Below are 12,469 nucleotides of genomic sequence, written 5' to 3' on the forward strand. Positions count from 1 at the left end.
TTTTTCCCCATTTGATTGTATTTTGTCATTTTCACACCTTTGTGAAGCTGCTGTAATGAATGATATCTTATCTTATCATGAAGCACGGATTTTTCCTTGATTATGATAAGAAATTAGTAACTTTATAGAATGTAATACTATGTAAAAGAGTAATACATTGCAACAAGCTCCGTGTTAGAATAATTTTATAGGTTAAATGAGTGAATTTTATTTGCTGGAAAATGTCTCTTGGTTTAGATTGTGTGTTGAACTTTTTTTTTAAAATTTTTTATTGAATTCATTTATTCTCAATTGCTTTTTATTTCATGTATTTTAAAAATGTAAAAGTTAAGTTTGAAAACAGGATTTTATAACAGTAAATATCAGAGCTGTGTTTCCGTGTTCCGACTCGCAGTCCCGCTGAGGTGGGAACTCGGAGTTTTTCCAGCTGGTCACGTGTTCCGCGGCCTCCGCGAGGCGGCGGTGTCTCGGCGTGCGGCGCGCACACAAACACCCGCTACATCTGGAGTTTGCGGGTCGGTAAACTGAAGCCCACCTCGGCGGAGGTCAGGACGCGGGTCGAGCCGTTTGGCGGACGGGTCTCTCGGTATGAGCGTGGCGCGGAGGCCGCGGACGGTTATCTGATAAGAAGTGATTCCGGTTCAGGAGGTTTGAACCGCTCGGAGAGTCTCCATTGTTGTAATCAGGTCGAGGCTGTGATCAGCAGCACTTTTTTTTTTTTTTTTTTTTTTTTTTTTAAACTCACAGCAGGAGACGAACAGCTCGGGCTTTTTCTTAGTGTCATGAAAGAAATGTCGAGGTGAGTTGTGCATGAGCTCCTTCAAAGTTTTGTGGAGATTTTTATCCTCCGTTTGAGGCACTGTGGAAGAAAAGGCTAAATGCTAACGTTAGCCGACTGTCACAACAACCAGACGAGGCCTGCAGAGCCGCCGCCGCTCCGGCAGCGCGTTTCTACAAAACTCCTAATAAAGTGCACAGGTTTATATTCCTCCTTGTGTTTTGGAGATAGCTGTCAAATCTGTTTTTAGTCAAATTCTGCTGTGTGGTGTTAATGGACCCTCACTTGCGGAATTAGCCAAACTGTTAGCTGTTTGTAGCCTCCGTGCTAACCTCCGTCTCACATTGAGCACTTCCCAGATTTAAACATCACGCTTTTAGTCACTATTCATGTCATCGTGGAGTTAACGCTGACGGTAAAGTGTGTGGAAGAAGCACGTTGCTGTCAGCTTGGTGCTTGCACATGTGCAGGTGGTAGTAACCTGGCTGACAGTGATCGATAACATGGAGAGACATTTGGATGATAATCTGTGTGTGTGTGTGTGTGTGTTTTGACTGTCGTCTCCTCCGCAGCAACATGCCTGGTGGGCAGCAGCCGCAGAAACACTATGGCATCACCTCTGCCATCAGCCTCGCCCCCCCAAGAGACATAGACCACCAGTACACCCAGAAGCTCTGCGACGCCATGAAACCTTTTGGAGTTTTTGAGGATGAGGAAGAACTGAACCACAGGTGAGGAACAGCGCGTTCTGGATTTCTTGGTTGGATGCAACCACAGTCAGTGATAATCTCCGAACGTCCGTGTCTGATGCTCATCTTGCTTAAATGTGTCTTTTGTTTTGTTCTTTTTCCAGACTTGCAGTTCTTGGGAAGCTAAATAACTTTGTGAAAGAATGGATCGCAGAGATCAGTGAATTAAAGGTAGGTGCTCTCTTCCCAGAATCATGTTGAAGCTTTGCTTACTCTTGTTGGGTATTTGTTAGCAGTGGATCTCTGATTACTTTTTTCATATCATATGGGAAATCAGGCCATTACGCCTGTGTCTTGATGTAAATTAAGTGAGCTGCATGTTTTAGACTTATTTTAGACAAGATGTGACTGAGACCCAGGTGTCTTCACAAAATTAAGAATTGTACTAAAAAGTTAAATATTACTGATATTGTAAAATCACAGTGGTGCAACATATCTCCTAAAGTTAAAATTTCATCTTGAAAAAAGAACTTGATTTTTGTTCGTTTATATGCATGAGACTAAAAATAAGCATTATGACTCTTTACAATCAGAGACAGTAAAGAATGTAAGCATCCTGTTTTCTCTTCTTTTCCCTCCACAGAACCTTCCACCGTCGGCCATCAGCTGCGTCGGGGGAAAGATATTCACGTTTGGTTCCTACAGACTCGGCGTGCACACAAAAGGTTTGTCCGGTGTTGTTCTCGCGCCCATGTTGCTGTGTGAAAGTGCCTGCTGGAGGGAACACCTGAGCCGTGGGTCGGGACAACAGAGTGCGGCTGCTGCGCTGCATTGTTTTCAGAAAGCGCTGCACACCGGCTTTGTCGCCTCCCTCCAATGTGTTTTTGAAAAGGGGTGAAAACAGAGAGTGTTGTGACGGTTCAGCGGGCCTTTCACCTGCGTCAAGCTGCTTTTGTTCTGTAATCAGTAACTTTTTCCCACACATTTTGCTGCTTGTTTTGCAGCCATGCAACCCTTTGCTTCTGCAACATTGTTGCTGAAATAGCCTTGTTTTATTGACAGACTCGTTCAGGCAGTCGTGCATCTTAGAAGTACAGTGGAGACAAGTGCAGATTTTGAAGTTTGCAGTTATAAACGGCCCATTAGACTGAAGTTTGGACACCTGTTGTACAGCCACAATGTTTCCTTTTAAAGTAGACAACGCAGTGATCTGCCTTGTTTTGTTTCTTGAATTAAAATCATCCAGCATTGATACTTCCATTGCACTTGTCAACCTGCTTCAGGGCTCTAATTTGAAATGCTGGTTTTTGATTTGTTTCCCTCATTAGCTTTCCACGTAGTTCTACTTTTTCTTCTTGTGTATTGTCAGATTACAGACGGATGAGTTTTATGTGACTTGCGATTGTCTTTTGTCCAGTAGCTCACGCTGAATAGTGTGGTGGTTGTTGTTTTCAATGCTGTGCTGAAAAAGTAGGGAGATCATCTGAAAGAGTGAAAAATATTCCCCCAAAGCTGCAGAATCCTTCCTCCAAGATCTATCGGTGATGCTGACGAGCTGTCCAGTCGTCTGCTGTTGATAAAACGTGTGAAGAGAGAACCTGTGTGTTTTTTGACGTTGGCTCCGATCTGAGTGTTTTTCCTTGGAGGATATCGGTTCTGCTTTCTCTATAAGCTCCGTTTAGATCTGCAGCATTGTTAGTTTCTCTGTCCTTCCCCCTACTGAGCTGAACACTGATCAGACTCCCGCTCGTTTCAGGAGCTGATATCGATGCCTTGTGTGTGGCTCCTCGCCACGTAGAGAGGACCGACTTTTTCCAGTCTTTCTTTGAGAAATTGAAACAACATGAAGAGATTAAAGATCTCAGGGTGAGTCTTCTCTGCATGTAATCTTCTGCTTCTTTTTCTCTTTTGTTGTTTAATGTTTTTTTTCTTCTCTCTGTAGGCTGTTGAAGATGCTTTTGTACCTGTCATAAAATTCAAATTTGATGGAATTGAGGTGAGTGACGTCCGTTTGTATGTTATTTTAAGTGAAAACTTCCGTAGTGTTTTGATTTCTGTTTACACAGCAACAGTGCTCAAAGCCAGGGAAAACTCAGCTTTACAAAAATGCTCTGCCTCCATGGAAACGGGGGGAAACTTTTCTGAAACGTTGCTTTTGTACATGCGCACCACGACATAAATACAGACTGAATTTAACATATTAATCAGTTATTTAGTTCTTTATTTGCATGTCAGAGATTTACAGTTTTAAGTTGGAACTACTTCAATGTCCTCGTATGAGTAAAAGAAGAGCACGTCTGTTTGGAAATGAAAATGAAGTGTTTTTACAGTATTAAGAGGTTTGCTTGTTTCACTTCCACATGTCGCTCTCCCATCTCCGTCCGACCAGATCGACCTGCTTTTTGCCAGACTGGCCTTACAGTCCATTCCAGACAACCTGGACCTGAGGGGAGACTCCATCCTGAGGAACTTGGACATCCGGTGTATCCGCAGCCTTAACGGTACGTCGGCCTGCACGATGTACGGCAGCTCCGCTGTGAGCGGACCGGAACCTTAACGCCATCGACTGAAATGTTTCCGGCAGGTTGTCGAGTGACGGATGAGATTTTGTACCTGGTGCCAAACAAAGAAAACTTCAGGCTGACGCTGAGAGCCATCAAGCTGTGGGCCAAGCGTAAGCTGTGTTCCTGTTTTATTTGCATCCCGTTGAGCTTCAGAGTTTCCAGTTTTCCCCTCATGGTTTACGTGTCTGCAGGTCGAGGGATCTACTCCAACATGCTGGGCTTCCTGGGTGGAGTCTCGTGGGCCATGCTGGTGGCCCGGACCTGCCAGCTCTACCCCAACGCCGTCGCCGCCACGCTCGTTCATAAGTTCTTCTTGGTCTTCTCCAAATGGTGAGTCCAGTCTCTCGCTGTCCTCTTAATCACATTCTTATCAACGTCTCAAGGCTCCAATGTTGAATAATCTCCCGTTTCTTCTCCTCCTTGCAGGGAGTGGCCGAATCCGGTGCTATTGAAACAGCCTGAGGAGAGTAATCTGAATTTACCAGTGTGGGACCCCAGAGTGAGTGCCTTGCCGCTGCGGTGCATCTCATCGAGTTTTTGACATTTGGCACTGGTCGAATCCGAGTGATTCAGAGCGCAGAACCTGAACCACTGAAAACATTTATAATGTCATTCTGCAGCTTTGCCCTTCGCCGTGGGCACAGACTCTGAATGCCACGCCATTGATTATGTAGAGCAGGAATTTACTAGTTTCACATGTCAATGTATTTGCAGTGATCGCATCTACACAGCAGGGGGCGCTAGCTTCTGCTCTGTGAGCCTCATTCAGTGTCGTGCATTAGTTCTCCACCTTTTTCTTGAGGGTCTCAAACTTTTAAAATTTGCTGGCCGATTTTTATCATCCGGTGATCTTTTCCAACTCTTGTTTTTTTTTTTTTTTTTTTGATGGCAAACCTGGTGCAATCGTGTTAAATTCTTTTACCATAGTTTCACATGGAGAAATGAGAACTTAAACTATAAAGGAACAGAGAGAAATGTGATGTTTGTGTGTGTGTGATTCCGTTCAGGTGAACCCGTCTGACAGATACCACCTGATGCCCATCATCACGCCCGCCTACCCCCAGCAGAACTCCACCTACAACGTCTCCACGTCGACGCGCACCATCATGAGCGAGGAGTTCAAATACGGTAAAGACTGCCGGAAGGTCTGATCGGCGGCGGCGCTGCCTCCCGGTTCGTCCTCTGACCGTCTGCGTCTCTCCTCCTTCAGGCCTCAGCGTCACCGACGAGATCCTTCAAGGCAAAGCCGAGTGGTCCAAACTGTTCGAGCCCCCCAGCTTCTTCCAAAAGTACAAGTAGGTCTTCTTTTATTTCTCTCAATCAGGGTCTTTTATTGCATCAGACTGTAGATCAGCCTCCGTGCAGCTGAAACAAGCATTTTTTTTTTCCCCCTTCCTCCCCCAACAAACTTTCTGTTTGAACGTTTTTGTTTTGGCAGATTTGAGTCACCCTCACTGTGGTCAGCAGCCGTTTGTTTAGGAAAGCTTTCTCCCACACAGTTGAAAAACCACAACTGAGCGAGTTGCCAGGTCCCGTCAGTGCTGCCGCCGCTTCGCAGTCACCTGAGCAGAGCGTTAACGCTTCAGGCCGTCGCTCCTCTGCCTCCGGGCTCCTTCAAACGTTTTAAAAAGAACTCATGTGAAGAGCGGGGCAAATTTAGTTACAACACTTGCAGGTTATATAGAATTAATAGATTTTTTAAAAAATTACCAAACCGTTTCCGGTGAGCACAACATGATGGGAAAAAAAGGTGGAAATTTTTTCTACTGATATCCATGGAGTGTTCTGTACTATCTGAGAGTTTTGGATCTTTTCAAATAGATTAATATTCCTGTAAGTGGTGGAGCGTCTTACATCAGGTTAGGAATCAAACCGAGAAGATCAATGTGGTCAAACTCTGTAGGAGGGACTCATCCACACGCACTTTGAAATCCCCCCCTCTGAAATGTTTTCTGCTGCTTCTCTTCGTCTCCTGAAGGCATTACATCGTCCTGACTGCCAGTGCATCTACAGAGGAGAACCACTTAGAATGGTGAGTGTCTGTAAACCGCATTACGTTTGGCCTGAACCCGTTCAGAGGAATCGACGTGCAGCCTCCTCATTAGCATCCAGACTAGATCACTTGTTTAATAAAGGACCTGCAGGACTTCCTCAGTACCACCAGATTCACCAGCACGAACCACTAGATGTTTAAAGCGATGTCAGAAAACATGGCAGATGTTTGGAATCATTGCGTATTTTCTGACTCCACTGCCCTGAAATTTAAATATATTCTGACCGTCTGATGATGGAAAAAAATTGCTCAAGGTTTTACTGTGGTTGTCTTTTGATCTCCGTCAACCTTTTCCCCCTCAGGATCGGCCTGGTGGAGTCCAAGATCCGCGTCCTGGTGGGAAACCTGGAGAGAAACGAGTACATCACGCTGGCTCACGTGAACCCTCAGTCCTTCCCCGGGTCCAAAGAAAACCGCAACGAGTGAGTTTTACCTGCGGACACTCGGCGGGTTTCCAGCAGTATTTAGCAGCGACTGTTTAGAAAAAAAACAGCCTGTGATCGTAGTGAAAGTTACAAACACCGTCAAGTGTCGACAGCACGTTTTAATCCCACTGCCTTAAAACTCTTTGTAAAACTCCCAGTAATGCTAAAAGCGCTCCCTTTGTTTTTGCTTCCAACACTGTATTTAACCGGATCTGTATTTAAGAGCAGCATCCAGTAAGACGGCAGTAAATGAGCACCCTGTGAGGAAATACATCACCTTCCTGAGCTGAGCTTTACTGCTCTGTTTACTGACGTCGTGCTGGAAAAGCGTCTTTAACCAACTGAAATGATAGAAGCGCCGTTCAGCCACAAATGTCTGCTGAATTCCTGACATCGGTTTGGATCTGCAGCTGGAGTGAGCGCTCTCTGTCTGCTTCTGCCTCAGAAACGACTTTGTGTCCATGTGGTTCATCGGCATCATCTTCAAGAAGGTGGAGAACGCGGAGAGCGTCAACATCGACCTGACGTACGACATCCAGTCCTTCACAGACACCGGTGAGTCCGCTCAGACCGCCGCGGCTAAAGACTCGGTTTGAAGCGTCCCCTGATCAAACGTTGGTTCCGCTGCCGTCCGCAGTGTACCGGCAGGCCAACAACATCAACATGCTGAAGGACGGCATGAAGATCGAAGCAACGCACGTGAAGAAGAAGCAGCTGCATCAGTACCTTCCTCCTGAACTGGTGCAGAAGAAGAAGAGGGTGAGTTTGTGGTCTCTCTCTCACACACACACACACACACACACACAGAGCGTCACCGTGTGTGTCGTGTTTAACCGGTCGTCTCGTCTGTCTCTGCAGAGCATTGCGGAGTTGAACCGGAGCTCCAACGGCGGGAACCCGAAGCGGATGTCTCTGGACAACAGCCACCTGGACACGTCCAGAGACACGGACTCGGGGACGCCCTTCAGCTCGCCCACCAGCGAACCTTCCAAACCGGTGTCCGACATGGACGACAGGTGAGGCGTCCCCCGGTGCGCTGCAGCTGGTGTCGGACGCCGCCGGTGCTGACCTCTCTCTCTCTCTCTCTGCTCCTCCCAGCAGCAGCAGCTGCAGTCCCTCCAAGCAGCTGTTTGGGGACAGCCCCCCCGCCCCGAGCGCCGCCGCCGCTAAAGAGCCGGGCATGTCCATCCCGGTCATCGGCTCCAGTGAGTTCAGAAACCGAAGCAGCGTCTGTCCTCAGATGTCAGTAAAACCCTCCGTGACGTCCGTCTCCGTCTCCTTCTCCTTCCAAAGAGCCTGCGGTGAAAGCCAAGCCCCCCTCCCCTCCAGCCAGCAGCACGGCGCCCCCTAGCAGCAGCAGCAGCAGCAGCAGCAGCAGCGGGAAGCCCGGCGCCGCCAGCAGCAGCAGCAGCCAGGACGAGTCCAACGGCCTGGAGGACTCGGTCAACGGCGCCCCCGCCAAGCGGCCGCTCTCCCCCACGCAGGAGGAGCAGGCCAAGAGGCACAAAGAGTCGGAGGTGAGTTCAAATCCTGCCAGTCAAACTTCCCCCACGCCGTCCCAGGAGTCCTAACTTCACCGCGCGACTCTTCCCAGGCGGCGTCCAACGACGACGCGACGTTCAAAGAGCCGTACCCGCCGTCGGAGGCGACGCCCGGAGAAGGACGCAGCACCGTAGGTTCAATGCCGTCTGTTTCAAAGAACCTCGGATGTAAAAACCACAAAGAAAATAAACGAGTGTCTCTTTCCGTTTTCAGCCTCCTCTTTCTGAATCCAAGGCGAAGCCCATTCCAACCATCGATACCTCCAGAACACAGGTACCGACAACGCGTCCGTTCATTTGTTCTTTCTGTGTGAAATCAGCCGAAGCGACTCCTGACGTCCGAACCTTCTCCTCCTCAGAGACTTCCCAGCATGGAGCTGCCCGACGCCTCCTCGCCTCTCCCGGCCAGCAACAGCTGCCGCGTGGTGAAGAACTCCATCAAGCTGGCGCTCAACCGCCACAAGTCCGTCTCAGCCGCCACGTCCGGGATGTCGCGTGACGGAGTCGGGCGCTCTAACGCTGTGTGTGTTTTGGCTCGCAGCATCACGCCTCCCAAGCCCCCGGTGTTCGAGAGCTCGCTCAACCCCGACGCTCCCTCTGCCAGCCAGGAGAAGGGCATGTCCATTCCCGTCATCGGCTCCAGTGAGTGTCCGCTTCCCCGCGTCCCTCGCCGCTTTCTGGACCGGGTATCGAAACGCCGGCGCGGCCCAGTGACGTCCGCTTTTCTCTTTCCAGAACACGTGACGTCCAAACACGCGGCGCCCCCCGTCGGCAGCTCCATCCCCACCCTGGTGAGCCGAGGGGCCGACCCGCTGAACGGCGCGGCGTCCAAGAGGCCGCACTCGCCCTCGCTGGACGAGCAGGCCAAGCGGCTGAAGGAGACGGAGAAGGCCAGGATCCACATAGCCTGAGCAGCCCGGCCTGCTGGAACGACGGGAAGTACACACACACACACACACTCACGCTGAGGTGAGCTTTAAAGCCGAGACTTCACACGGGGGAAGGGGAGGGGCGGCGGCGTGCAGCGCCGAGCGGCCGGACGAGACGCCCCCCCCCCCCCTCAGATCCCTCAGAGATTCCAGCGCTGCCAGCGGACGGAGGGAGTCGCTCCGAGTCCCGCCGTCGCGGACATGACACCAGAACGAAAACAGCAGTTTTTTTTGGGGAGTTTCTTTTTTTTTTTTTTACTGAATTCTTCTCCTCCTCTCCCTCAGTTCAGATGGAAAATGTCTTCTGTTCATTCGTGCTTTCTTTCCAATTGAAATGTTTTAAGAAAAAAAAAAAAAAAAAGAATCCCCAGAAACTTTTGACACCTGCTACACACACTTCTGGTGTTCTGGTGTACGCAGTTTTGTAGTTGCTTTCATTTGATTTTCTTTCTTTCTTTTTTTTTTTTCTTTTTTTTCCCTCAAACAGGAAAAAAAAATCTGTACAGTAAACGCGCTGATGTACATAATTTTTTGTCTTTAAAAAGAAAAGCAAAAAAAAAAAAACAGCAAAAGATTCTTGTTCAAAAATCTTTTGACCCTTCTATTGTAGTTTTATCTAAAAAGAAAAAAAAAGTTTAAAAAATTGTAAATTTCTTTTGTTTTGTTTTTTTTTTTCCTCTGCTGATTGTCCAAAACAAACTGTACAGTTCTGGGTAGGTTTGGTAGACGCTGTGTGTTTTGGGTTCTGTTGGCGGTTTGCTCGAATGTGACGGAAACGGCGTCCGCAACGGTGCTCACCCCAAGACTTTCTCCCAGTTCGGCGGGACAGATGAGATTTTTACCTCTCGGGCGGATTGGCGCAGAGCTGCACGGCGTCGAGACTCGATGCGCGAAGTGGGGGGAGGGAGGGAGGGAGGGAGGGGGGGGTTCGGCAAACGCCAGATGGTTTGGAGAGTTCCAGAAATGTCTAAATGTCCGTTTCGTGTTCGTACGTGTGAGCGACAGATCGTCTTGACAAGCTAGCATTCACCTCTGGTTCCCACCCCCCGAAACACACACACACACACACACACACACACCCCCGGCCGACGCCGCTCGATAGGGATCCAGTCACGGACCGGATCCCCTTCGCCGTGGCCGCCCGGCCCTGTGCCTCCTGTGGAGGCTCTTTAAGGCTCCTGCTGGTGTTTAGTTCGGGGGGGGGGCGGAGTTTCTCCTTCATCTAGTTTCCTCGACCCGCATCTCAGAACATCAGTCCCCCCAACTCGATGTACAAAGGACAGTTTTTCTTTTTTTTTCTTTCTTTTTTTTTTTTTTTTTGTTCTTCATTATGGGGGTTTTCTTATCACTTTATTTATATTTGCATATTTGTACCATGTGATGATTTTTTTTTTTTTTTTTTTTAAATAGCATCCATAGCAGGTAGGTCTTTTTCAAATCTGCACCACTCTTGTTTCAGACGACTCATCAGAAACATTTAACGAAACTGGTCATTTAGATGTTTGTTTCTAAATTGTATTAAAAGGGTATTTTTGTATGTGTTTATCACTTCCTTTAATTGAATCTGTACACCCATTAAACCCCTTACAAAAAAAAAGATGTGACGGTGTTGCCGAGTGCTCTTTTCACGCTGCGTTGTGGTGTCTGCATGCGTGTGTGGTTTCAGTTGTTTTTTTTTTTCTTTATGAATCTTTACTTTTATAAGAATTTTTTAAATGTGTGCTGCAGTAATCCTCCACTCCACACACGCTAGAGCCAGAAAACACCAAGATTTTAACCCAGCTGTGACTGCAGCTTCAGAGGGAATTCATCCCTGTATACAGTGTAAACAGCGAGACTGTGCCATGGAGAAAGAAAAAAAAAACTCATTGGTATTTACAACATAATAAAATGGGAAGTCCAGTGTGAAATCAGGTCAGATCGGTGCTATAAAAGGTTTTATTGCAGGTGTGGAGCTGCAGGTGTTCTCCTTCCAGTTATTAGAAATACAAATACCAATATTCAAATATCAGAGTAGGAAAATAAAACTCAGTGAAACAAAAGCACCAAACTCTGAATCACTGAACTCAGATTAAAGCTCGGTTAAAAAAAAAATTAGACTTCAGAATAAAATTGTATTTTCACAGTATTTTTTTTTTTTTTTGCACCACAATACTCGGGTGTCAGTGAAAAAGCTCATTTTGAATACATATCAGCAAAATTTAGTTTATGTTGTTAAAGAGTCTTAAAATGTTAATTTTGAAGAGCAGGCAAAGAAACAGCGCTCCCTGTAGGAAGTTGGAGGAATTACACCTCTACAGCTGAGAACATCAGTCTGTCTGCACCTGAGATCAAACAACAAAACCACTATTTTTTTTATAAATAATATTAACTTATATATTTTGTAAAACTGTGCATCTGCTGCTTTGTGAAGTTTGGAGATGCTGCGTGGTTATTCAATATAATTTCTATCTTAACATGAGAAACGGTAAAAAACAAGATTCAGATTTTTCTTTGAAGCTGGTTATTGATTTGTTGGTTTTCATTGAAATGCTCCATGATCAAATTAAATACAAGTTATTGATTTATTTTAAAGGCTTTGCATTGTAAATACAACTTGTATTATATTTAAGAATAAAACTGAAACGATTCTCATGCACAGGAATCGTGAAAATATTCAGTTTTCATTGTTTTTGAAGGATTTCTGAAGCCTGACCTGCTTCTAAAATGGTTTATTCCTACCTTGCTGTGTTATTTGCATTATTAAATTGTAATCAATATTTTATTTTATTTTTTTTTTGCTTAATTTGGATTTTTTTAAGAGGTCATTTAGGATATTTCAAATTTTATTCATTTGTTTCATTTATTTAGATAATTTTTTACATCATTTATCATAGAAGAAAGATTATTTTAGACAGAATAAAGAATGTTGAGTAACTTATGAGAAGACTATGAATATGAACAGAGAGGTTTCTTTGAATGTTTTTTTATACATTCAGAGAAAAAAATGTTTGAATATATTGAAATGATCAAAAATCATGGGTTATCGGTTTCTTTTTTGGAAATTCAGCTATTGTCTTGCTCAGGGTGTGGAGGTACTGGATCAGAGGGGTCAGAGAGGTCAGGAGCCTTTTATGAACATCTTTAAGGATCATTTGACCCATTCAAAAATTAAGAATACTTCAAGGTCTACTTCTAATTGTATCTGTGACTTTTCAGAGTTGATCCCAAGAAACAGCTAAATGTTATTAATAAAAACTCTTAAAGCGACCTGAAAATAATCATTTATTATTAACACCAGTAAATAAGCTCAAATTCTCACTGGATGTCATTGAAACACTTTCATGGCCTCATCCTCATCACCACGTGCAAAAAACAAACAAAACAAAGAAAGATATTTATCAGAAAAGACTTGCTATTCACATCGAGATTGATTTCTTGATATTATTTATAACATTCAGTCATTCATTATTTGATCTGTACATGTTTGTCATAAAATAATTAAATATAA

General features: G+C 45.7%; 1 protein-coding gene across 3 annotated transcripts; it reads left to right on the forward strand.

Annotated features, from left to right (window-relative positions):
• The first annotated feature begins 724 nt into the window (after window positions 1-724).
• Window positions 725-9,411, forward strand: LOC115399652 (poly(A) polymerase gamma-like). Of its 3 annotated transcripts, none has more exons than XM_030107167.1 (24): window positions 725-799; window positions 1,351-1,509; window positions 1,632-1,698; window positions 2,111-2,192; window positions 3,224-3,333; window positions 3,410-3,463; window positions 3,857-3,968; window positions 4,052-4,141; window positions 4,223-4,361; window positions 4,458-4,530; window positions 5,039-5,159; window positions 5,242-5,326; window positions 6,010-6,063; window positions 6,387-6,506; window positions 6,955-7,064; window positions 7,147-7,268; window positions 7,368-7,525; window positions 7,608-7,714; window positions 7,803-8,026; window positions 8,104-8,181; window positions 8,265-8,324; window positions 8,410-8,513; window positions 8,592-8,692; window positions 8,786-9,411. In XM_030107167.1, the coding sequence occupies exons 1-24, from the start codon at window positions 783-785 to the stop codon at window positions 8,959-8,961; spliced, it is 2,523 nt and encodes an 840-aa protein (XP_029963027.1). In that variant the 5' UTR covers window positions 725-782; the 3' UTR covers window positions 8,962-9,411. The 3 variants fall into 3 exon arrangements, with proteins under 3 accessions (XP_029963027.1, XP_029963028.1, XP_029963029.1); XM_030107168.1 differs by having other exon boundaries at window positions 7,611-7,714; XM_030107169.1 differs by lacking the exons at window positions 4,458-4,530; window positions 5,039-5,159; window positions 5,242-5,326; ... (10 more) ...; window positions 8,592-8,692; window positions 8,786-9,411 and having other exon boundaries at window positions 4,223-4,365.
• The last annotated feature ends 3,058 nt before the right edge of the window (window positions 9,412-12,469 follow it).

The sequence above is a fragment of the Salarias fasciatus genome, chromosome 13, assembly GCF_902148845.1.
Source record: "Salarias fasciatus chromosome 13, fSalaFa1.1, whole genome shotgun sequence".
Lineage (NCBI taxonomy): Eukaryota > Metazoa > Chordata > Actinopteri > Blenniiformes > Blenniidae > Salarias > Salarias fasciatus.